This window comes from Polyodon spathula, chromosome 2, assembly GCF_017654505.1.
Source record: "Polyodon spathula isolate WHYD16114869_AA chromosome 2, ASM1765450v1, whole genome shotgun sequence".
NCBI lineage: Eukaryota > Metazoa > Chordata > Actinopteri > Acipenseriformes > Polyodontidae > Polyodon > Polyodon spathula.
The window spans coordinates 43086477-43111132 of NC_054535.1; the positions used below are offsets into that span (position 1 = coordinate 43086477).

Here is a 24656-nt window from a genome sequence, read left to right on the forward strand (position 1 = left end):
CTTTCAAACTGCTTCGAAACTGCTCTGTACTTTTCCACGCCTGTACTTCTCCCACTCGCTGTCGCTTCCACTCGCTGTCGCTGGGAAGACTGCCTCGTTTAACTGCGTTGTTCTGCTGTGCTGTCGGCTCCTCCCCTCGCCCGTGTCTCAAAACGGCGCTGAATTTGAATCAGCTGCTCCGAGTTTCAGCTTGTTTGTTATCAGAAAAACACACGCGGCTGTTTGACTTTGAGCTGCTGCTATGTTTCCCCGATGTCCTCTGATTAAAGCAATTCAAGATGCAATTTCTCCTTTCTGCTTCGAAACTGCTCTGTACTTTTCCACGCCTGTACTTCTCCCACTCGCTGTCGCTTCCACTCGCTGTCGCTGGGAAGACTGCCTCGTTTAACTGCGTTGTTCTGCTGTGCTGTCGGCTCCTCCCCTCGCCCGTGTCTCAAAACGGCGCTGAATTTGAATCAGCTGCTCCGAGTTTCAGCTTGTTTGTTATCAGAAAAACACACGCGGCTGTTTGACTTTGAGCTGCTGCTATGTTTCCCCGATGTCCTCTGATTAAAGCAATTCAAGATGCAATTTCTCCTTTCTGCTTCGAAACTGCTCTGTACTTTTCCACGCCTGTACTTCTCCCACTCGCTGTCGCTTCCACTCGCTGTCGCTGGGAAGACTGCCTCGTTTAAGGCAACCGAGCAAGTCAGGGAAACTCAATGGCCTGTAGCGTTGCAGCACTCCTGTCAACACTAACACATTTTGTAAAAGCTGTGTAGTTATTTTAACCCCCCTGTCTGTGCCGTAAGGCAGCACAGACACCTCAACATTCCCTTTGTCCCTTGTTGTTGGGGTGAGGGGAATCTACTTGCTTTTAAAGTTTCTTTAGTTTCTTCATTTTCTTTAAGTCTCTTCCGAACTGCAGATAACACGGAATGATAATGTTTGCTGTTCTATCCTAACTTGACAGGCTGGTGCATGTTACCAAGGAAACAAGAAAAGGGGGCTAGTTCCACGCAAAGATTGGCTCAGCGAGATCAACAGGGCAGTGCAGATTCTGACAGTGAAGCAGAAAATCTTTAGTACAGAATCGAAGTTCTGTTGTATATCCTGTAAAAGCTTAGTCGCCAAAGTGGTCGACTTTATGGTAAAATCCACTGGCCATGTTCAAATTGAAGTTCACATTTGGTTACCGGGCAACCTCATTTGAAACCCCCTGGATAAACTGGAATTAGAACCCAAAACCTAGAGCTGTATGAAATGATTATTTGATTATTCAGACTGAGCTCTCCACTAAAAGTAGGTGCTGACAATTAGCTGAGGGACACTGTTGTGGATTGGATGAATTTACTGTTCAAAATTAAACAAGTGTAGAAACAGCTGCTTGGATTTGTGACGATTTCTGCTTTTCTTAGACTCTGTGGAGAACAGCAATCCAAGTAGCTGTTTCTTTAGCTGTTTTACTTGGAGTGATACATTAGCCCAATGAACACCATTGACCCTCACCTGTGGTAAGCTAATCCTATATAATCAAATAAGTGGTCTGTGTAGCTCTACCAGAACCTTCTTGCTCTCAGTTCATTGTTCTTCCCAAACTGCTTTCACTTGTATGATTTGGTTCTTCATACCTATAAGCAGGGATACTGGAGGAGCAACAGAACTGAAAACATAAACAAATCCCTTTGTAGATATGAGTCAGTAAAACCTCTGCTGCTGTTTCAGTATGTACATGCAGAGCGGAACAAACCTATCTTTCAGCAGCCGTGTTTCTATAGTCAGCGGAGGATGGCCTTCAGATTAAATAAGTGACTAATCTGACCATCTGCGATATTTGAAACAAAGTGCTGCTAAATCTGTATCTGGCACTATCCCACTGTGCATTTATACAATGGGTTATTTCAAGAACGATACTGTATGTTACAATGGCAAAATAAGGGGGGAGCAGGGCCAGACTGTGACTTCACTTACCGTTCTACACACTCCTTCACAACCGCAAAGTTGCCGTCTCCAATCACCTTTCCGATCTTGTATTTGTCCAGGATGGCCGAGGCTGACAAACATTTGTTCCCGTTAACTGCTGGAAGGAATGGAGCGATACAGTGTGTAAAAAAAACAGCTGCAGCAGTTAAAGAAACCTACCTACCCTAGTTTGGGAAACAGAACCAGTATCTCAGATTGCCAGAGCCTTACCTCCACCATCCACGGGAAGACAGCATGAAACACTGGAAAAAAAACTGTGGAAAAAGGACCTAGGATGCAACTTATTTACTATTTAGTTTATTTATTCCTGTACAGAACATAAAATATCCAGGCATGGATTTTACACTACCCTTTAATAGGCTGTATTGAAATTGCATCTTTATTGAAGTTCCTGCATATATCCAAGATTTAAGGGGACATGCTAAATAAAAGTGACTTTACATAATGTTTTGTCTATACTAAATTTTATCAGTATAGCAGAGTTGAATATCCACCACCCATTTGTTTAATTAAAAAAAAATACAAATAACTTGTTTCTTGAGATAAGAGAGATGGCTTCGTCTGACCCTCCTAACCCAAACAAATGACCCATCCCTCCTTTCAGTTTTTTTTCTTCTAAATATTTACCAGGAAATGCACCATCTCATTGACAGGAATGCTCTGGTGGCAACAGTCCAAAAAAACTGAGATGGTTTCCCCAGGAAATCCTCATCCAGACTTCATCACAGCATGTCATATAATTATTTTATAAATCTCAACGCCATTCCTTGTTTACTGGTAAATATGTCAACAATACTGTAACATACAAATCCCTGCCAGAAACAGTGCAGATACAGTACTGTAACCTAAATTTGGAAAAGTCTCTTACTGTATAACTACATAATGTGTCAGTACAATTGCCAGGTTTCATCATACTGTATTTGGGGGTCCAGTAGATCTACCTTAACCTTTGATTTTGTATGCGCACAATCCAAGAATGCCAGTCAGACTCTCTTTCTTGCTCCACGATGATGTTGATGCCTCCGTGGATTGAGAAGCCGACGCACACTCCTCACTTCACGCTACCATACCATTAGGTGACCAACTATTTAACACAATATATTCAACATAACACCTTGCAAATGTGGGCATGCAATCTTCCCAATTGCGTTCACTTGTGTACAAAGCAGACACACAATTATTAGCAGTATAATGGTTTCTTGGCTAACACAAGAGAAAACCCATTTATTAAAACAAAGTGTGCACTATAAAATTGCCGCATTGCATTTCTATTTATTGCTTCCCCTTGCCCTCCTCTATTTAATATTGCTGTCGCTTGCAAACATTTACTGAAAATGTACAATCTGTCCTCAGCCTTTGGGAGCTCCTACTGTTCATCTCGCACAGAGATGTAGAGTCAAAGCCAAAACTCTGGGGTTACAGGAAGGAAGCACTTCACTAGACACCTACCTTCAGGGCTCAGACAATTAATCTGAACAGAGGCACCATTCACATTGGAGGCAGAACCATAATGAGGAGGAATCTGGATAGAAAACAAACGCGTTTGAATTAACAGTAAATTACTAGTTGTGATAGTGTGTATATTCCTTGATGTATTTCTAATAAAACACAGTGAATCTACATGGTTGTTTTGCAGCTTTTCCAATGCTTTTACTTGTGAAAACCATAATGAATAACACATATTTAGATTTAGATTTTTTATACAGACTAATATTATTTTTAAAAAGACACAGTTGAATTTTCATCCCTGTGACACATTTCCCCCCTTCCTCTGTGATTCTGAACACATTTACCCTGACTGCACTGTGATTTTGAACACATTTACCCTGACTGCTCTGTGATTTTTGGTACAGATTTACCCTGACTGCTCTGTGATTTTTGGTACAGATTTACCCTGACTGCTCTGTGATTTTGAACACATTTACCCTGACTGCACTGTGATTTTGAACACATTTACCCTGACTGCTCTGCGATTTTGAACACATTTACCTTGACTGCTCTGTGATTTTTGGTACAGATTTACCCTGACTGCTCTGTGATTTTTGGTATAGATTTACCCTGACTGCTCTGTGATTTTCAGCAAATTTACCCTGACTGCTCTGTGATTTTTGGTACAGACTTCCATGACAAAATCCCACTCTTAATTATGTGTCAGTTCTTTTTATTCTGAGAGAGCAGCCTTCAGCAAAGACCATGCAAAGAGGAAGAGAAACAGAAAGAAACAGTTCAATGCAAAATGAAGATTACTGTACTGTCAATGAATAAGGAGTGACAGGAACTATAATTATTTCTATTTGTTGTTGTTGTTGTTATTATTTCTTAGGTTGAGATATTCTCTGGCCATGTACAGCTTGAAAGTCCACAGACAAATTCCCAGGTATCTGCATTAGTAATCTTTTAGCAGTGGCAAGAGTTGCTGAAGAGGATCACATTTATTTATTATTATATATGTTTACTGGACGTCATTGCTCACATTTAAGCTGTCAGAGAGGCAGGGTGAGTAATACTGGCCGATGACATGCACATCTTGTTCTCACTGTAGTCAGACTCCATTGATTCACATAAGTGAGTCATTGAGATATTCTGACTCGCTTTTTTTTAGCTCAGTATACCCAAATCAAAAATAAATGAATAAATACACGAAGTTTTGTACTACATTGCAATACTGGCAAAAATAATGTAAAAATTGACTGTACTCTGGTAACGGATACAACTAAAACAGTACAGAGTTTGTCAGGTTTACAAAATGCTAAATCTCTACAGAATACTTGTACTCACAAGAGGTCCTGATAAAAGGTAGATATGCTTTTAGTGGCATTAGCTCTCCACCTGGGAAGTACAGTTGACAGGCAGGTTACCGCTGAAACATCACATATAAGACTGTCCACAGGGTAGACATTGACTGCCTCCTATGTTGAAGGCTAATAGGCATACTGAATCAAAATCCTTCTACAGCCTTCCTAGTATCCTTAGTGGAAATCCACTCTTGTTTTATAAGCATTTACTGCAGGATATTACGGTGAAAATAAGCACTTTCAAACCACAGCAAACTTATAAGGGTCTGAACTTTCAGTATTACAGTAAACATGTTTTGTGAAATTTAGGTTTAATTAAAATGCAGTTTAAAATTAGGTGGGCTTAAATGTTATTCAACAATACTTTCTCAAGCACTGTAGCTTTGGTTTCTACTTCAGCAATATAAAAGCACCCCTTGGATTTTTTCTATCTGCCTCCCCAGTTTTACTCTGCTTTTAATTGGCTATACTTAAGTATAATTATCGTCAGAAATTTAAATGATGTTGATGTTTTTCATCCATATAATATTTATCTTTCTTAACAGCTAAGAGTTCACAGATTTATCTAACCCCCTTCAGGCCATGTTATCTGATGGATCCGTCCATTTTCCTGGTTTCTCACTGAAACGGGAGAAATTAAAGCAGCAGACGGTCCCCTTTGTAATTTTCTCTCTAGTCAGTTTCTATAAGGTGCTTGTATTTAAGGCAGGCTGCTGGAGTGTGGAAAGGAGCTTATGTAGTCCTCTATACAGTTTAGCTAACAAGCCTATTTTGAGTAACAAACCACGTGCTCGCTCCTTCTATTAGCAACAGCCTTTGACACTGTAGGGTAGCTGGCAACCCATTATTAAAAACTTGCAAACAAAACCCCACAATCAGGTCTTCTGCAGATTCTAAAGAGCAGCCTGCTGTACAAAGATGCTTTTGGGCATATCCTCGCTATTCACCTTGTGTAAACGCAAGCTATTTATCAGCAGGGGATGCTGTAGTTTCTAATGGTGAAATGTTTAATGCAGATGTGAATATCTTACAGATTTCAAAAAGACAGGACTGTATGTACTTGATAATTCAGAGCATGGTTGGAGCTGGTCAGGCCAAATTTGCCCACCTCTAGTGTAGGTATTAAAATAACCTACTGCTTAAAACACAACAGGTTGTAAATGTTATTGTAATACAGGTGAAAAAACAAAACAACTACAAATTTGACTAAATAAAATGAAGCACATTATTTAATCCATAGGGCTGCTTAGGATGCCAGTCATTTTTAGAATACATCCTAATTATAAGTCAGGAGATTTAACTTGCATTGTGTCTATTGTAAAAAAACATTATCATCGCTCTGAAGAGTTAAACTTGGGAGTTCATGTAAGATGGTGGACTAATCAAACACCTGTTATCTCCTTTACTTTGGTACTGTATTTGTTTAGTCAATATATTAGCTACACAACGACACACTGAATTCAGTTGGGTGCAACGTTCAGAATGTCAACATAACTACTCCAAACTCTCTATTTCACTACAGCGAGGAAGAAGTTCATGCCAGTGACATCCATCCCTCCCTGTGACTAATGTGAAAACGCAAACTAGTTCACCATTACATACAGTACAGTATACCCACTGTGTGCACGTGGAGACATGCAAGTGTGACACACAGCCAGGTGGACAGATGCCTCCATATACCCCCACACATTCTGATATTCTCAATAATAAACGTAGGTCCAGCCCAAGTTTCACCATAATGAATACATGTATATGCATCTCCAGATAAAGTACATATAATATAACAACTTTCAAACACCCCCATATTCTGAAACTTTTAAAAACTTGTTCTAAAGCATGCAGATGGAAAGTTTTATCATGAATGGACAAGAAGTTATGTTATGTGTGACATTAGCAGTATAAGCAATAGACCTGACACAGAGGTTATTATCAGGCATTATGGACTGCTGTTTGGGTATTACAGCACATTTGATCATCATTTTTTATTTATTTTTTGTACTCAATTCTTTTCATTTAAGTATCATTCCACATAGGCACTCTAAAATTAACATTCTACAAAATACTGAGCTTCTCTATAAAATGAGTGTACAAAACACATTTTTTGCAATTATTTGTATCACTCACATTGTTTGGATCTAGTCTGATTCATGGACAGTTAGAAAGCTAGCAGATTCTTCTGATCTCTCTCTCTCTCTCTCTCTCTCTCTCTCTCGTGGAGGATTGTGGGAAGGGCTTGCAGAGAGGTGGAACGCCGGTGCGGTAGGACCGAGAAATTTAAAACTTACTTTATTTATTTATTTATTTATTTATTTATTTATTTATTTTGTTTGTTTGTTTGATAGTTACTTAGTTGTTCTTTTTGTGTGTTTGTTTGTTCGTAGGTTAGTGGTGTGTGTGTGTGTGTGTTTGTTTGTTTGTTTGGAGGGTGTTTGGAGATCCCGTTATGGGGTCTCGTTCAGGAGGGCTGGGGGCTCTCACCCGCCGACACGGGGTCCGTTGCCTGCCTGACCCCGGGGTTTCGGTGGAGGAGTGCCTGCTGGCAGTAGGAGAGGTGGTGGGGTTTGAAAATATTATGTCGGCGTCAAGAATGAATAAAGTGCTGGTAATATTTTTAGTGGAGGTGTCTCTGGTACACAAGCTGGTAGAGGAAGGATTTACAGTAAAAGGTGAATTTGTTCAGGTTTCCCCTCTAGTAACCCCGGTTACGAAAGTTATTATTTCTAATGTGCCTCCGTTTTTAAAAAATGAGCAATTAGAAAAGAATTTAGCTCGTTTTGGTAAACTGGTGTCCCCGATTAAGGGAATCCCGCTGGGGTGCAAAAATAACAGTGTTAGGCACGTCATGTCGTTTAGAAGGCAGGCGTTTGTCTTACTAAATGATCCTAACCAAGTCATTAATGTTGCCTGGAATTTTAACGTGGAAGGGATGAATTGTGTAGTTTTTGTCAGTTCCGAAACGATGAGATGTTTTTACTGTGGAGAACAGGGACACCAGAGGAAAGCCTGCCCGAGAAAGGAGGCTAGAGCGGAGACAGGGCAGGATCAGGGCGATGCTGGCGGGGAGGAAGTCGGGGGTGTTGGGGGTGAGCGGGAGGAAGAGTCGGCTCCCCCAGCGCAGCCGCAGAGCGAGCCCGTGCTGACCGAGGAGGGGGCGATCCAGAAGGAAACCGGAGCAGAACCACCAACACCACGGCCTCGCACAAAGAGACCCAGCCGCAGCCTGTCACTGACGGGTTCGGAGGATAATACCGCTACTACTGAGAATGGTGAAGAATCATTCAAGGTAGTAGCGAAAAAGACACGAATTCAGCGGAAGGCTGCAGAGCTGCCGGATGGCAGAGCGCAGCCAGTGCAGAACTCCGAACCCGTGCAGACAGGGAGACTGCGGGCTCCAGGCGGGGCGTCAGTCCCTCCCAACGCGGAGGAAGAGAGCACAGCGCAGGGTGAGCCGGGCGCGGTGCAAGACTCTCCGCTAGCTGAATCTCAGCCGCCTGAAATGGTGCCGGCTGTAGCAGAGACCGGTGTCGGGGAGTCGGAGGGAGCTGCGGAGGAACGGATTCTCGGGGGCGAGCGAGAGGACAGCGCGGATGAGATGGAGGGGGAGCTCTCTGACTCCTCGCTTATCTCAGACATCCCTGATAGCCAACCCGTCAGTAAGAAAAAGTTATACACACTTGAGCAGGTAAATGATTTTATGATAGAAACAAAAGGGAAAAGGGGAGTAGAAATAGAGAGTTTTTTCCCTGATCTAAGGTTATTTCTCCACTCCGCTCACGTTATAACAAGGAAAGCCACAATAGAAGAATTTGATCAGCCAAAACGTTATAGATTAAAAAAAATTGTTCAGAAAATTAAAAAGGATCTTAAAAGTGGTTCAAAATCTCTTGTTTAAAAATGGCTGTGTTTTATGAAACTTCTTTTATTACTTGTTTTAGTGTGTTAGTTTTTTTAGCTATGATGGAAAGGTGCGTTTTTATTTCTTTTAATCTAAACGGCTGCAGACAGTCTTTTAAGAGGGCGCAGCTAGTCGAGTTTTTAGAGCAGAAGCAGGCGGGGGTGGTGTTTCTGCAGGAAACGCACTCGGATCAGGAGAATGAGGAGGCGTGGCGAGCGGAGTGGAAGGGGCTGTGCGTGATGAGTCACGGCGCTAGTACCAGTGCAGGAGTAGCCGTGCTTTTTAAACCCAGCCTGGGGGCAGTTTTACTAGATATAGATGAAATCGAGAAAGGGAGGATTTTAAAAGTAAGAGCTAGGCTGGGCAGTACAGTGTATGTTTTTATTAATATTTATGCCCCCAATAGAGGGGGCGAACGAATTTTATTTTTTAAGAAATTAAAGCAAGCTCTTTTTAATATTAATAATAATGATGTGGTGGTAGTAGGAGGAGATTTTAATTGTACTGTTAATTTTAATATTGATAGAAATAATGATGAACCACACCCTCAGTCCTCCAGAGAGTTGGCTGCATTGTTAGAGTCCAGTGACCTGGTTGACATATGGAGATGCCTGCACCCCAGTTCAAGACAATACACCTGGTCTCAGTATCACACAGACTGTGTATATAGAGCAAGACTAGACCGGTTTTATACTTCAAAAAACGATTTAAATAAATTTATCAAAGCAAGAATCATCCCCAGTAGTCTCTCTGACCACCACTGTCTATTAATTACAGTATTAATTCAATCAGAACCCCACAGAGCATCTTACTGGCATTTCAATGTAAAATTATTACAAGATGTAAAATTTAAGCAACAATTCAAACTTTTTTGGATAATTTGGAAAAAAGAAAAAGCACAATATAAAGATTTAAGACAGTGGTGGGACATTGGCAAAATACAAATTAAATGTTTTTGTCAACAATATACTATAAATGCAACCAGGTCACTGAACACAGCCGTGAGAGAACTGGAGTCCAAAATCCTCCTCCTAGAGGAAAGTTTAAATTCAGAATTTAAAGAACAGACCCTGGAGAACCTAAAGGAGCAGAAAATCGCGCTGGGGAGCTTGCTGAAGGAAAGAGTGAAGGGGGCGATTGTGCGTTCCAGATTCATGGAGTTGAGAGACATGGATGCCCCCACTAGTTTCTTCTTCAACCTGGAGAGGAAGAGAGCGGACAGTAGACAGCTGTGTTGTATCAGGACTCCTGGTGGGAAAGAACTGCACACCCGGGAGGAAATCAGCAGAGAGGCGGTGCGTTTTTACAAGGAACTTTATAATAAAGAACTGTGCAACATAGAGGACACTGAGCGGCTGCTCCAGGGGTTACCCAGCCTCAGTGAGAAGGAGCAGATTCAGCTGGACGCACCGCTGACCCACCAGGAGATGACCGCCGCTGTCAAGCAGCTCTCCAGCGGAAAGGTTCCCGGGATCGATGGACTGCCAGCAGAATTTTATAATAATTTCTGGGATATAATGGGGGAGGATTTGCTCCAGGTTCTGAGAGAGAGCCTCAGCCACAAGGAACTGCCTCTTAGCTGCCGTAGGGCAGTGGTTACACTGCTGCCCAAGAAGGGAGACCTATGCCAGCTTAAAAATTGGAGACCTGTGTCAATTTTATGTTCTGATTTAAAGATTTTATCCAAAACAATCGCTAATAGATTAAAAAGTGTTATTGGAACTGTAATACATATGGATCAAACATATTGTATACCGGGTCGCTCTATTTTTGATAACTTGTTTTTTATTCGAGATTTTTTAACTGTAAGTGATATTTGTGATTTTAATGTAGGAATGGTCTCCCTGGATCGAGAAGGCTTTCGACAGAGTCGACCACACCTACCTCTTTCATACACTGGAAGCCTTCGGGTTCGGTCCTGGTTTTATTTCTTATATTCGGCTTTTATATTCCAACATTTTTAGTATTTTAAAGATCAACAATGGGCTGAGTCAGCCCTTCCCAGTGTGCAGGGGTATAAGGCAGGGCTGTGCCCTGTCTGGTATGCTGTATTCACTGGTTATAGAGCCCCTGCTGCACCTGCTGAGGGTCAGGCTAGCTGGATGGACAGTGCCCTCCTCGCCCTCCACACCCTCCTCTGCCACAGTGAAGGTGTCTGCCTACGCAGACGATGTGACTGTGTTTGTGAGGGGGGATGCAGATGTCCAAGCGCTGCAGCAGACTCTAAATGAGTTCCAGAGAGCATCTTCTGCCAGAGTAAACTGGGCAAAATGTGACACCTTCCTGTCAGGCAGCTGGGATGAGGGCACCCCTCCTTTCCTGCCTGAGGGGCTGAAATGGAACAGAACAGGTATTAAAGTGTTGGGGGTGCACCTCGGAACAGAAAACTACATGAAAAAGAACTGGGAGGGTTTGTTGGATAGGGTGAGGGGGCGGCTGCAGAGGTGGAAGGGACTGCTGGCTCAACTGTCCTTCAAGGGCCGGGTGCTTGTTATTAATAATCTGGTGGCCTCTAGCTTGTGGCACAAGCTGGTATGCTTGGACCCACCCCAGGGCCTGGTGAAGGAGATCCAGAGAGTGTTGCTGGAGTTCTTTTGGAGCGGGAGACACAGTTTGAGGCCGGCAGTCCTCTACCTCCCTAGTGATGAGGGGGGGCAGGGGCTAGTCAGCATTGCCAGCAGGGTGGCAGCCTTCAGACTGCAGGCGGTTCAGAGACTCCTGTACACTGAGGAGGAGGCTCATTGGAAGAGGCTGGCCTGTTTCCTTCTCAATAGATTTGGGGGGCTGGGGTTAGGAAAACACCTGTTTTTAATTGAGAACACCAGTTTTAGTAAAGCAGGACTTCCTCCTTTTTATCAAAGTATTTTAAAAGCCTGGCAGCTGGTGAGGGTGGAAAGGGATGTGGAGTCCTTGACAGGGCAGGACCTGTTTGAGGAGCCCCTATTTTTTAATCCACTCTTTCCAGTTAAGTTCCTCCAGTCGATGACGCTCTGTGCCAGTTTTTTAAAAGCAGGTGTAACCAGGATGGTCCACCTGTTAAACCTTGAGCTCTCCTGCTGGCTAACTGCCTCCCAGCTAACTGCACAGCTAGGCTGGCACTCAGAGAGGCTTGCAGAAAGACTGATGGGTGAGTTGAGGGGCTGCCTCTCCCCGCGGCTCAAGGCAGTCCTGAGGGAGGAGTTGTCCAGAGGCACAGAGCAGAGACAGCTTTCCTTATTTCCAGGGATGATCGTGTCACCAGCAGTAGGTGAGGAAGGTGAGGGCGGTGGAGAGAATGGAGGGACTTTGCTTAAATTGCAGAATGTGGAGGAAATTATCTTTCACACAATGAATGGAAAACAGATATACAAATTGTGTGTTAAAGCCACAGAGTATAGTAGGCTAAGGGGTCTGGTAGACTCTAAGTGGCGAGCTTACTTGGCTGTAGAGGAGGGGCACAGGCCGGTGTGGAGGGTGCTGTACAAGCCGCCTCTCGCCAAGAGAGTGGGGGACCTGCAGTGGAAGATTCTACACTGCATTGTGTCCACAGGCAGGTTTCTCCATAGAGTGGACCCCAGCATCAGTGAGCAGTGCGCTTTTTGCTCAGCAGAGGAAACTCTCTTTCATGCCTACAGTGAGTGTGAGAGGCTGCGGCCACTTTTTAATTTACTGCAGGGAATCCTGAATAATTTAGGGGTCGTTTTTAGTAAGGAGCTTTTTATTTTTGGGGTTCTATACAGTTTTAAAATGAAAAACAGGTGTGTTCTTATTAATTTTTTATTTGGACAGGCAAAATTGGCTATTTTAAAGACAAGGAAAAATCAACTCTCTGGTTCTGGACTGACCAGTTTAGTGGTTCAGTTCAGGGTGCTCGTGGTCAGCCAGATCAGAGTAGAGTTTGAGTATTTTAAACTGGTCAGTAACCTGGAGGACTTTCAGGAGAGGTGGTGTGTGGGAGACGCCTTGTGTGCTGTGAGTGAGGAGGGGGAGCTCCAGTTTTTGTTCTAATTTTATTGAATTTTTGTTTTACAGTGTTTTATTTTGGCTTTTATCTGTTTTCAACAAAGAAAAAAACACTGTTTAATATTGATTTTTTAATGATCCTTTTATTTTGTTTAAAATCTGTTTTTAAGGAGAACACGATATATTTTAGGATTTTTTAAATTTTGCTCAGGCAGTAGGAATCTTAACTTTTGTTGTGTTTTACCTTTATTTGAATTTTAATGGATTTTATTTGGAATATTTAAATAAAGGATCTTAAAAGTCAAAGTCTCTCTCTCTCTCTCTCTCTCTCTCTCTCTCTCTCTCTCTCTCTCTCTCTCTCTCTCTCTCTCATCTCCAGGCTGTTTTGATATGTTCTAAACAAGACATCACCATTTGAAATGACACCTACGCATTTTATTGCAGCACACATGTTGTGCATTGGCGCAGCTGCTCAATCAGTGCCTTTCACTTTTGACAGGCAGTTTACTGTGAGAGATGGTGTTTTTAGGAGCACGTATTGTACAGCCAAGTCAGCGATTTACTATTTTAACAAAACAATGCAGCACATGTTTGCTTTTTTATTTGAATTGGTACGTTATTTGAATATTTGACATTTTTCTTTTTTTAGTTATTTAAAACATTAGTTCAGCGTGCACAGTAAACCCAACTTGGAGTTCTGGTTAAAAATGTGCACATTAAAATGCTTTTTTAATGTTTTAAAAAAAAAACACCTTTGTTTTTGTTTCTGATATCTTTAAGTTAGGTTAAAATAGATTAATAAAATCCACTTTGACTTTTTTAATGTTTAAATCTAAAAATAAGTTTGACCACCCTTTTCACAGCGTCGGCAGACATCGCCAAGGTGCTCATATTAGTTTATGGGAAGTTTTGACCTTTCAATTAACATGTTATTAGCACGATGAGAAAATGTATGTTGTAAATAAAACTGGCAGATAGATAGATAGAATGGTGAATAATGATACTAGTTTGAGTTTTTTTTCCTATTTCTTTTCTCTACTTAGATTTTCAGTTTTATTTTCTGTAATATAATAAAATAGTCACAGATTCTGTCAAAGGCCATGTCACAATAAAGAATGTGTAAGGACCGATTCCTAATATGATTAGATGAAAGGGGAAGCATGCATAAAACATCAACAAAATGGCTATCATCAGCAGTTGATTTAGTTACTGGTCTATTGTTTCCCTTGGTAGGAGTTGCACTGTCTTACCTTGAGTCCACGGAGACTGCCTGGGCTAGTTGGAGAGGAGCTGGAGGATTTGGTGGACCTGGGTGTAGACAGCTGGCTACTGGGGGTCCCATTCACTGTCATCAAGAGAACAGAATGACATGGTATGATAAGACATGAGGCGACACTATTCCAGTGACCTGCTTTGAGCAAGTAAAGAGCAGTCTGGACGTTTCTCTCCAAAGCACTTTTATGCATAATCCAGTGTTTTCTTTTCCATTTTTTCCTCCACAGAGGATAACTTTTGAGATTAAATTTAATTTAAAAATTTTTATTATTTATTCCCAGGATTAATTAACCGGTAGTTATTCAATCAATTACACTGCTGTAGGACAACATTGGAATAGTTATTCCACATGTCATTACACTCAAATGATTAAACTGGGACCATCAATAAAAACTAAATCTATCTATTGAAGAGACCTGCAGCTACTTGTAAATATACACAACAGCATTAAAGGAAGTTAAATAGAATTTCAAAATACCAATACTGATAATTGTTTTAAGTACTATACACCCCTAGCCATGGCAGCAGACAAATGCAAACAGACAGATTTGGTCATACCAAGTTTTATCACAATTGGACAACCAGTTTTTTTTAGGTCTATGTCCATGGGGCAACATCAAACAATGTCATTAAAACATCATAAACCCTGTGGTCAACTTTTCAAACTTTCTCTTTTCATTCCAGTCCCAAATAAACCGTAACTGAACAGATTTTTATAATAATTTTTATTATGATTCTAAGAGCAGTGCGCTGACCCTTTGAGCACTAGTGCCATGAGTTAGAACCCAGGAATTTAGCCTAATTGTATGGCAAGCCAAAATTATAATTTAGAGATATCTGTAAATCATTTTTAGATATCTCTAAATGTATTTTAGATATCTCTAAATGATTTAGAGATATATAAAAACTATATCTAAAATACATTTAGAGATATCTAAAAATGATTTACAGATATCTTTAAATGGAGCTTAATGGGATATCTAAAATACATTTTTAGATATCTTTAAATCATTTTAAGATATCTCTAAATGTTTTTGAGATATCTTTAAACACTTTTCAGATCTCTAAATAATGTATTGTTCATTTAAAGATATCTCTAAATCATTTTAAGACATCTTCAAATGACTTCTTGTTCATTTAGAGTTTTGTCTAAATCATTTAGAGATATCTCTAAATTAACTAAGTTATTTGAAGATATCTTCAAATGAGTTACAAAAATCTTTAAATGAACAAGAAGTTATTTAGAGATATCTTTACATGATTTAGAGAGATCTTTAAAATATATCTGTAAATCAAATTGTGATATCTATTTCATTTTTAGATATCTCAAATTGATTTACAGATATTTTTAAATTAATTTTAGATCTCTTAAAAACTACACAATTAAAGATATCTGGAATTCTATTTGACATATCTTGAAATGTTTTACAGGTATCTCTAAATATTTCAAGATATCTTAAAATGCAATTTGAGATATCTCTAAATGATAATTTGGCTTGCCATATAATCGCCTAATGCAAGACTGTGATGAGTTTGAAGATTTCAGGTACGCATTGCTGTCAAGGTCTGGAAGGCAGCCAAAGTAGTCAGAAAGAGCTCCATTTGAGACCCAGGGACAAGTTGCAATGTTCTCTTTGTGGCATGCACTTCATTTAATGGAGAGCATTTTTGACTGCTGAACTGGAAAATGAAACAAATTCCCTTGATTTACAACCAATAGGAGGTCAACAAGGTGCTAGATTATCACAGGTCCAATGCTTGGCTGGGGTCCACTAATGCTGGCTGACTGCTAAAGTCTATTTAGGTTTCAAAATCACAGCAATAAAATACCCTGAAGATTTATTTTTAATTTTTTTCAGACAAGCAGTATTTAGAGGGAGGATTTAAAGGGAGTCAGTAGTCTTAATAACCCTGCAAGGGTTACAAATCCTCACATCCCAGTACTGAAAGAGAACTGAAAATAATAAATATTATTTTCAGTTCTCCTTAAGTACCGGGAGCTGTAGTTTTATGTGATTCCAACAACTGAATATTTATTATTTTTATCTTACAAAAAACTCTGTATTACATTTAAAATTATTTGACATATCATCTTCCAGCTGGCTAGAAGCCTGGACATGCCAAAGATAACACAGTGTTTTAACAATCCGGAGGTCCCACTGATCACAGCCAACAGTAAGAGCATTCCAGTTGAGGTCCTAGTACATTTTGGCATTTGATGCCAGTGGTCATGGCATTTTAATAGTAGGACTGAGAAATATAGTGGGACTACATGACACTACTTTAAAAGTAGTTGAGGAAAAGCGTTTACTGTATTCTAATCCTCAGTAGGTTGGACAGTATGTAAGTTCATGCAATTAACAGAGGGGTTTTGGAGCATTTATTTGAATTATCATTTTACTTGATTCACGACTGAGGAATACAAAACAACATCTGATCCGAATGATGCACAAACAGTCTCCTCCCAAAAATATTTATAACTCAAGTTTGTACCTTAGTAAGGGCAGAGGCTAATTTCAATAATGCAAATCGACAAAATTTACCCTTTCTCTAACCTTACCCTTTACTTGTTTACAGTGATGGAATTTTGCTTACTTTTTTCTGCTTAAATCAAAGCATCTATGGTAGAAGGTCCATCATTCAAATACACCGAGCTTTCATTACAACACAAAGGTAATTGTATAAACAAATCTGCAACGCAAAAAAAGCTGATATACCGTACAATAAGCAAAAACGACAATATAATCCCAGGTGACAGGACTGTAACACAATAAGAGACCACAGCACAAGCAACCAGTTCATGATTTATTACTGGACTCCAATGAGGTAACCATCAATCAGTATATAAACTCTTATTTGATACCATAACCCTTCAATTTTTTTATGAATTGCCACTTAAAGCAGAGTGTTCCCAAACATATTATACAGATTTCATAAGACACTTCTGTTGTGCCACAAACAATAAGCAGATAGTATGATCATTATAAAAATACTGAAGTATTTAATCTCAGACAGGAGAATCCAGCGGCTGATTCCAGAGAGAACCTGATCTACAGAATCGCACCAAATTGCATGTGCCTGATACACCACTTCTGATACAGAGCTGTCATGAGAGAGCTCATGAAAAGGGCTCACCTGGGGACTTGGCTGGCGAATAGCGTCCACCTCGTCTTACTGCATTCATTCAGGCCACAGACCAACGAAGGAGAGAACAGCAGGAAAAACAGAGAGGACATTGTATGGGGGAAATAAAATGAAAACCTAAAAATCACTCACAAAACTAGATAGGGGGTAACACTGCAGCAAATAAATCAAACAGTATAAAGGGTTTCAGGCCACACATATGGAGCAATCGGTTCAGGAAGGGGTGACATACATTTTTAATAGTGCACCTAATCATAACCTCTCACTACAGACCACTGCAGCAAATACTTAAGGATCATTGTCATGTGGACTTCAACCGATTCCTCAAAAAAAGCTCATACACATACTCATATTCCCAATGTGAGCTCTGCTTTAATGGTTCAGATTGGAGTCATTTTACAGATAATCTGTGTATTTGCTTCTGCTACAGTTTACTTGCACATTGCTATTGCTGCTGGACTGTCATTTAATCTTTAAACCTTTACTGACATTAACAGTTTATCTTTTTCAAAGGTTAAGCAACACTACACACTTAATTGTTAAGACTTGTTTCTTTTCTATTGGAAATTAGCTAACTATTCATGTTTCCTAAGATTTTTTTTTTTTTTTATTCATATTGTTTGTATGTGGCCACCAAACACTTAAACATATTTTCAGTCATTAAATGTTAAAAAAAAAAAAAAAAAAAAAAAAAAAAAAAACAGATATGAATGTACTTCATCTGTCTTCATAAAACTTGCTGTGGTTAAACATTTAGATCAACACCTCTCAGTGAAATTATAAGTGTAGCACAGACGTTCTGAGGGCATGTGAGCGTCCTCTGATCTCACAAGCCTAAAGCCAGAAGCGCTTTTCTGTAAGCAGTTGAGAGCAGAGGTGGGTGGGCTACCAATCCTGGACAGTAGAGATCAGCCCTGCTTCTTATCCAGTGTGCTTGGTGTCTGGCCAGTAGGTTTTGCTGTTGCGCAACGAAGGGAAGGAATCCCTGCCGGTTTCCCATCCCCCACCCTGGGAGCATCAGAGACAATGTGACAGCCCCTTCGAAATCCCCAGCAAAGTTCAGCCTTGCACAGACCGGACGCGCACTGGCGCCGATCAAGCTGTGCGACTCATCCTGCACTCCCAGCGGCAGTGCTTTAACTGGATGGGCCACTCGTGGACCCCTGACTCCAGACACTTTGTTTTACAGTCAGTTTCAATGGTACAGTATCCCCAGGTAATCTATGGATATATGGGTCTGGTTTTGTACCTGAGGCCGGGGACTTGCTCCGTCGCGAGAGTCCGGGGCTCTTTGATCCAGACTGCCGTCCAGGCGCAGCAGACCGGGAGTATGAAGACTTGATCACCTGGCACTCTGCAAAAACAGTGGGACTCCATTCAGCCTGGATCACAATTTATGGGCCATATAATATATTGTACCAAAATAATTAATTACAGCAAAAAAAATAAATAAATAAAAGATAATCCCTCTAAGTGAAGGCTGATGAGCATTTTTTACAAAACACCTCTGGATAAAGCTCACATCCATTTCTTTATTTCATTATTTTCATTGCTAGGATGTTCATGCAGTATAATATAATGGATTATTTGGCAATAAAGCATGATACCCAAGACAGCGAGGAAAAGATTAAAATACAGAAGGATATTGGGCATTCTACCATCAGGATGAAAGTAATAAGATAAGTGGATGCAGATTAAGTCATGCATGCCATGAATGTGCAGGGAAAAAGGATTGTGAAATAATCTGGTGGGACAAGTTCATATAATTGCAAATAGAAGGGTGGAAGAATGTTCAAGTTTGTGACTTTCTGGCCCTTCTATTTCTTCTATTCCTAGTCCACCACTAGACACATACTGTATTCATAATTGACAGCAATTCAGGAATAAAACGATGACAGAATAATGGCAATACAATAAGACATCAACAACTATTTAATTGAAAGGAAACAATCATTCCTTAGAAGACTTAACTGTATAGAGTGATTGGAGGGAATACAAAAACATTAGTAAATATGGTGTTCGAGCTCTTATTTAAAATCTAAATGTTCTGTTCTTTTGAGGACTACATCATAGAGACCAGCACAGGACATAAATCAAGACTGTCAACAACAGTAAATAATATCACGGCATGTCCGGTTTTGTTGAGATACACAAAACCTAGGGTGTAGTGCTGGGCTTCCCTTCAACCATCTGAGAAGTGTGTCAATATACTTTTAAAATGGCTAAATACATAATTATATAAATAAATAGCCAAAACAAATCAGAACTATCTAACTGTACTGAGATTATGATTGTCCAATTGACCACACAGGGCACACAGGACTGGAATTATAGGTTGAAGAAAAGTAGCTACTTTTGCTTCAGATTTAGATGAAACATGAGAGGCTTTTGCTTGAAGCCATCATACAGTAAAAAGAGTTGTTACAGCTTGGCATAATAGCATTTTACTGTGGGCTCAATGGCTGGAAGAATGCAAGGTTCTCTAGAAACAGACAGACAGTCAGCAGACCTGAGATAATGAAGTGCGCTTTCGTGTTTTACAGCAGCAGGTTTCACAATCACCCCAGGTGGAAACAACCTCGTCTGAATCCAAGGACTTTGCCAGAACTGACGCGCACTTCTGACTGCAAAATGCCACTCTTAACTGTCTAGTCAGAGTATCATACACACGCCACTCTCTGGGTTCATGACAAAGGGGTTTTTAATGGAAAGCCATTAAAAGAACCAAAAAAGTGTAGCATACTCATTTATTCTTATATTGTCCACCTCAGGCTAATACATTACTGCAGCTTTTGTCACAGTCATTACCTGCTGTAAAAAAAAAAAAAAAAAGAAAAAAAAACAGGTGACAGAGACCGAGAAAGTTAATTCAGTGAAGTTTCTGAATATTTAAGGGGACTGCTGGTACAGTAGATGAAGCGATACATTTAGAAAAATATATACTGTAGTTTCTTCAGCATTTAAGGCAAGGATTTTTTATATTGGCTGAATCACGTAGGGATCGCTGTTTAACATAAGCAGTGCTCTGGTTGGTTGGTGAAAACATGCCGATTGTAATTTCTGGATTATTAATCATAATCAAATTAGTATGCAAAAATAAAACATGCTGCAGTGGCCAGTAAGAGAGCTGCTTCCCAGGAATACTGCTACCATGGAAACCACAAACAGAAAGAGAGCACTGTGCGAGAGTTCAGTCATCTTCCTGTCCCCAGAACAGCATCTACTGATGACAGAGCAACTAATACTATACTCAGCAGACAAACAGAACAAGAAAAAATATATATATATTAGCCCTGCTGCACTGCATTATATAGACTGTATAGTATTTTTTATTGTAGATGATAATTGTATGATGTCTTAATAATAAAGTTGTATTTCTATATATTTTCCATCCCTTGCAGGATGATAGATACCAAATGATTTGAGATATTGACTTCTAATTTGGCATACACCTTTGAGGTTGAGTATTATTTTGGTACGGTTTTGTGTCAGTCATGAGATGTACTTTCATCTTTAGCCATGCTCATGTGTACTGTATAGGAAGACCAAGACGTTAAACCAGCCAGATATCAGTGTAAACCCCTTTAGTTTTATTGGCAATAGTGCTTCAAGCTCTTTGAGTTCCTCTTTTTTGTTATATATATATATATATATATATATATATATATATATATATATATATATATATATATATATATATATATATATATATATATATATATCCTTATTTTAACTATTTTTTATTGTTTCATCCTCATGTGGTTGACTTGAACACTCGCTAAAAAAATTTCAGTGCAAAACAATGATAATTCAAACAAAAACAACAAGGTACACTAATATTTAATGCATTAGTGATATTGCTGGGTTGCATTCCCTGTAATAATGGAGCTCTGTTCAAATGCAATGTTACATGGGGTAACTGAACATTTAAAAATGTTCCTTGTCTATAAAGTAATTGTACATAGAGTATGCAGTGGATCAAAAGGGATCAATATCTTATTAGGTGTGACAGAATGATTTATGTTACTAGATTATTAGGCCTACCAGTCTCAAAGGCTGTGGAAGCCTTACCACTGTGATCCAATAGAAAGTCGTCCTGAGCATAACGGTATTTCTCCGGTCCGCAGGCAACGAATACATCGTCGTCTCCAAAAAAATCCTGCAGGCAGGTGATCTACAAGAAAATTTAAAAATACATATTAAAATATGGGGAAATGTACAACACAGATTAAATGATGAACTGAAAGTCTACTTATGAAGTATGAAATACTCCCCCTAAGGATATAATGAATTAGTTTTGAACAAACAGAGTTTCTTAATGAAATCAAAATAAGCCTGGTATTACAAAAATTGAGAAGTTTGTAATTGTATAAGGGGTTAGAAACACTTAGACGAGACCGCTTCCATGCCTGCAAGGGATACTTACATTGCTTGTCAATCTGTCTGGGTGCAAAAAGAAATAGTCCAATAAATATGACCAAATAAGTCGAAACGTTAGGTTATTATCATAACCCTCGTTCTCTTAAAAAGAAATGTAACCATAAACGTATGGGTATTTACCTTCAAAAGATTATATATATATATATATATATATATATATATATATATATATATATATATATATATATATATATATATATATATATATAGAATATATCAAAGCTGCTCGCAGACCTCAACATCATTTCCCCTTCAAGCCTGCTGCATTCATGGACACACGGAACTTAAAGTGTGTGTGTGGGGGGGGGGGGGGGGGTTGTAATACTTTATTTATCATTTTCATAGCAAAGAGAATTTGGGTGTACATAAGCTCAGCAATAGTAAGACTAAACAGAGGAAAGTGGAAAGGAGAAAAAGACAGAAACAGAAATAATTAAATGGAGTCGAGGGAGAGCATGTCAAAGTTAAAAATGAAGAGCTGTCATACTGTACAAAAACCTCTGAGTAGATGCATGCATGGTAAATTTTATTTTCTCCAGCTTCAGGAAATCCACTGCATGTTGGATGATGGAGCAGCCATCTTCCAATTAAACAGGACACACCGTCTTGTCAATAGGGAGGCAAAGGCCAGAGCGTCTGTCAGAGGTACATTAACATCCTCTGGGATCACTCCAAACAGGGCTATAATTGAGTTAGGCCTCTGGACTAAGCTGGGAAAATGGCTCCAAACTGCAGTGTTCCCAATCAGGGGGTGTTCCTCCAAAATGTCCTTTAGGATGCTAGCAACAAATTCAGTCAGACGTGGACCCTCGATACCGATTAACCTAATATTGCATCTCGAGACCGTGCCTCCAGATTGTCTGCTTTAGCCCGTAGATCAACAATCTCTGCCGTCATTTCTCTTCTAGTGCATAATTATGGAAGACCACTCGTTAGTAGAACTCTGTGCATGTAGCCTGGAGCAGAGCAATGACAGATCTAAGTTCCTCCCTGACAGAAGCATTCAGAGCTTGAAGCTCTGCAGACAAGGAATCTGCTTTCGTGTCAACTTTAGTGGAGACATCTACATGTGGAGACATCAACCGCTGTAATTGCTTGACTAGCTGCTGCTCCACGTTGGATATCTCCGGTGGTGTACTCCAGTAGAGGATGAGCCTTGGTGGCCCGCATCAGCAGTGTCCTTCTTGTTGCTTGGTGGAGGCATAAGGCATACATAAAACAATAACATTATATGCAGTAAACATTTAACATGGAACAAGCCCTCAAAAAATAAAGGTTTATATAGATAGGAATAAAACTAAATTACCGTCCATGGGAGCTCAGAAAAATGTGTCTCAAAGCTCAGCGGTTAATGGTTACATTTCTATTTCAGGGAACCAAATTATGATAATAGCCTAACTTTCCCTTTTAAGTACAAAATATAACCATTACCGTAAGTGTACCAAAGCCGTTGCAAGGGCAATATTGCCCAACAACTTGAATGCTATAAGTCGATACCATACAGAACCGCAGAAAAAAGTAGCTAGGGCTAAAACATTGAGAACATTGACAACATCTAAGCCCATGTTGTAAGGGTCGACCGAGAAGCATCGTTAATGCTCTACATCCAAAACCAGGGTTTTGAGGATCCACAACATTAAGACTGTAGAACCTAGTAAAGGTATGGAGAGTAGCCCACACCACTGCATTACAAATGTCCTTGACAGATGCACCGAAGCCCACGAAGTTGCCATGCCCTTGATGGAATGGGCAGTGAGCTTTTCTGGAGGGGGCAAACTGGCCAGCTCATAGGCAGTCCTGACCATGTCTGTTATTCATTTGGGCAGCCTCTGCTTTGACAGGGCTTGACCATGGGACTTCACCCCATAGCAGACAGCAGACAAAAAACTGTTTGGACTGCCTCCAACTTTTCTTCCTGTCAACGTAGTATGCTAGAGCCTGCACTGGGCAGAACGTATGAAGCTGTTGCTCCCTGTCAGACTGGAAAGGAAGCCGATGAAAAGCCTCCAATTCCACAGACTGGTTGACTGAAGGTAATATCGTAACGGCGTATAACCTTTGTCCCGACCTCTGTAAAAATTAAGCAGGGTTTCACTATAGAGAACACCTGCATGTCACTCACACACTTTGCGAGGGTGACAGCAAGCAAAAAATCAGCTTTGAACGATACATATTTCAGCTCAGCAGTTGATCATATGCTCAAATGGAGGCTTCATGAGTGCATTAACCCTTTGCAGTCCATTTATTCAGCACTTGTCAGGCATGTCAGGTCCAATTTATTTTCACATGCACTGTTTAATCCCCCCCCCCCCCCCCCCCCCCCCCCCCAGAGTAAAACAGATTTAAAAGACATTGAATCGCAACAGGACACTAAGTACTGTGTCTACAGCCAAGCCTCACCCTTTGTTCGCTGTATTTTTCACATCTCTTTATAGACATGCACACTGATAAATCCTCTTCTGATCACTTGTTTTATCACCAAACTCCTCAATAATGCTATCCAAGTCACTATTTTATTACTAATCTCCAAAAAGCTCTGCAAATGTCCGTGATATTCTTTGAGTGCTGGATGCAGAAGCAGTGACCTCCTTTGTTATGTCCGTATTATCTCTGTAATGCATGGGTCTATGAGATACGCCCTTTTTTTTTCAGTCCCCCCATAGACATTGTATGTTAGTAACATATACTGCCCACAAAGACTGTACAACAAATTGCATCAGCATTTTTGGTCCTTAGGGATTGAAAATGGGAATCACTGCCTCAGAGCCTGGCATCTCAACGATACAACACCACAAAAAAAAAAAGAAACACCACATTGCTTGGGTTTTCAAACAGCCCTCATCTGAAAGGGAAAACAATGAAACAATAAAAGGAAAGTTATTTTCCCCTTTCGCTGCACCAGAGCCGAGGGAATTGGTTGTTATTGGTTCACTCCGATCTTTACTGCAGTTAAATTCACTGATGCACACAATTTTAAACACCCGCAGGGAAGCAGCTACCAATATCGCTGTTTTACACTGCCTCAGTACAGCACTTACATTTAAAATCATAACAAAATGGCAAAACCTGTATGAATCCTGCTGCTGCTTTTATTTAAGTAGTTTATGGCAGACTGTATTTTTTTTTATAAAAAGCTGCGATATACCGGATGGATCTGTACAATCAGTTCATTGTTAAAAATGCATTGCCTGTCAATACTGGTA

The 24656-nt window shown here is 40.1% G+C and overlaps 1 protein-coding gene across 10 annotated transcripts in view; it reads right to left on the reverse strand.

The window, feature by feature from the left end:
* The window catches only part of LOC121296815 (serine/threonine-protein kinase DCLK2-like), a 109025-nt gene that overhangs the window by 29864 nt on the left and 54505 nt on the right, over positions 1-24656 (reverse strand). For 4 of the 10 annotated variants that reach the window (XR_005947109.1, XM_041222705.1, XM_041222644.1 and 1 more), the window contains exons 3-8: positions 21058-21187; positions 18263-18367; positions 17005-17043; positions 13845-13939; positions 3412-3484; positions 1951-2059 (exon numbers count right to left, since the gene is read on the reverse strand). Coding sequence is in view for 9 of the 10 variants with exons in the window: in XM_041222705.1 (XP_041078639.1) it covers positions 1951-2059; positions 3412-3484; positions 13845-13939; positions 17005-17043; positions 18263-18367; positions 21058-21187 (551 nt within the window). In the remaining variant the exon portion in view is untranslated. The remainder of the gene's footprint in view (positions 1-1950; positions 2060-3411; positions 3485-13844; positions 13940-17004; positions 17044-18262; positions 18368-21057; positions 21188-24656) is intronic. The other 6 variants (XM_041222660.1, XM_041222653.1, XM_041222696.1 and 3 more) reach the window with 6 other exon arrangements.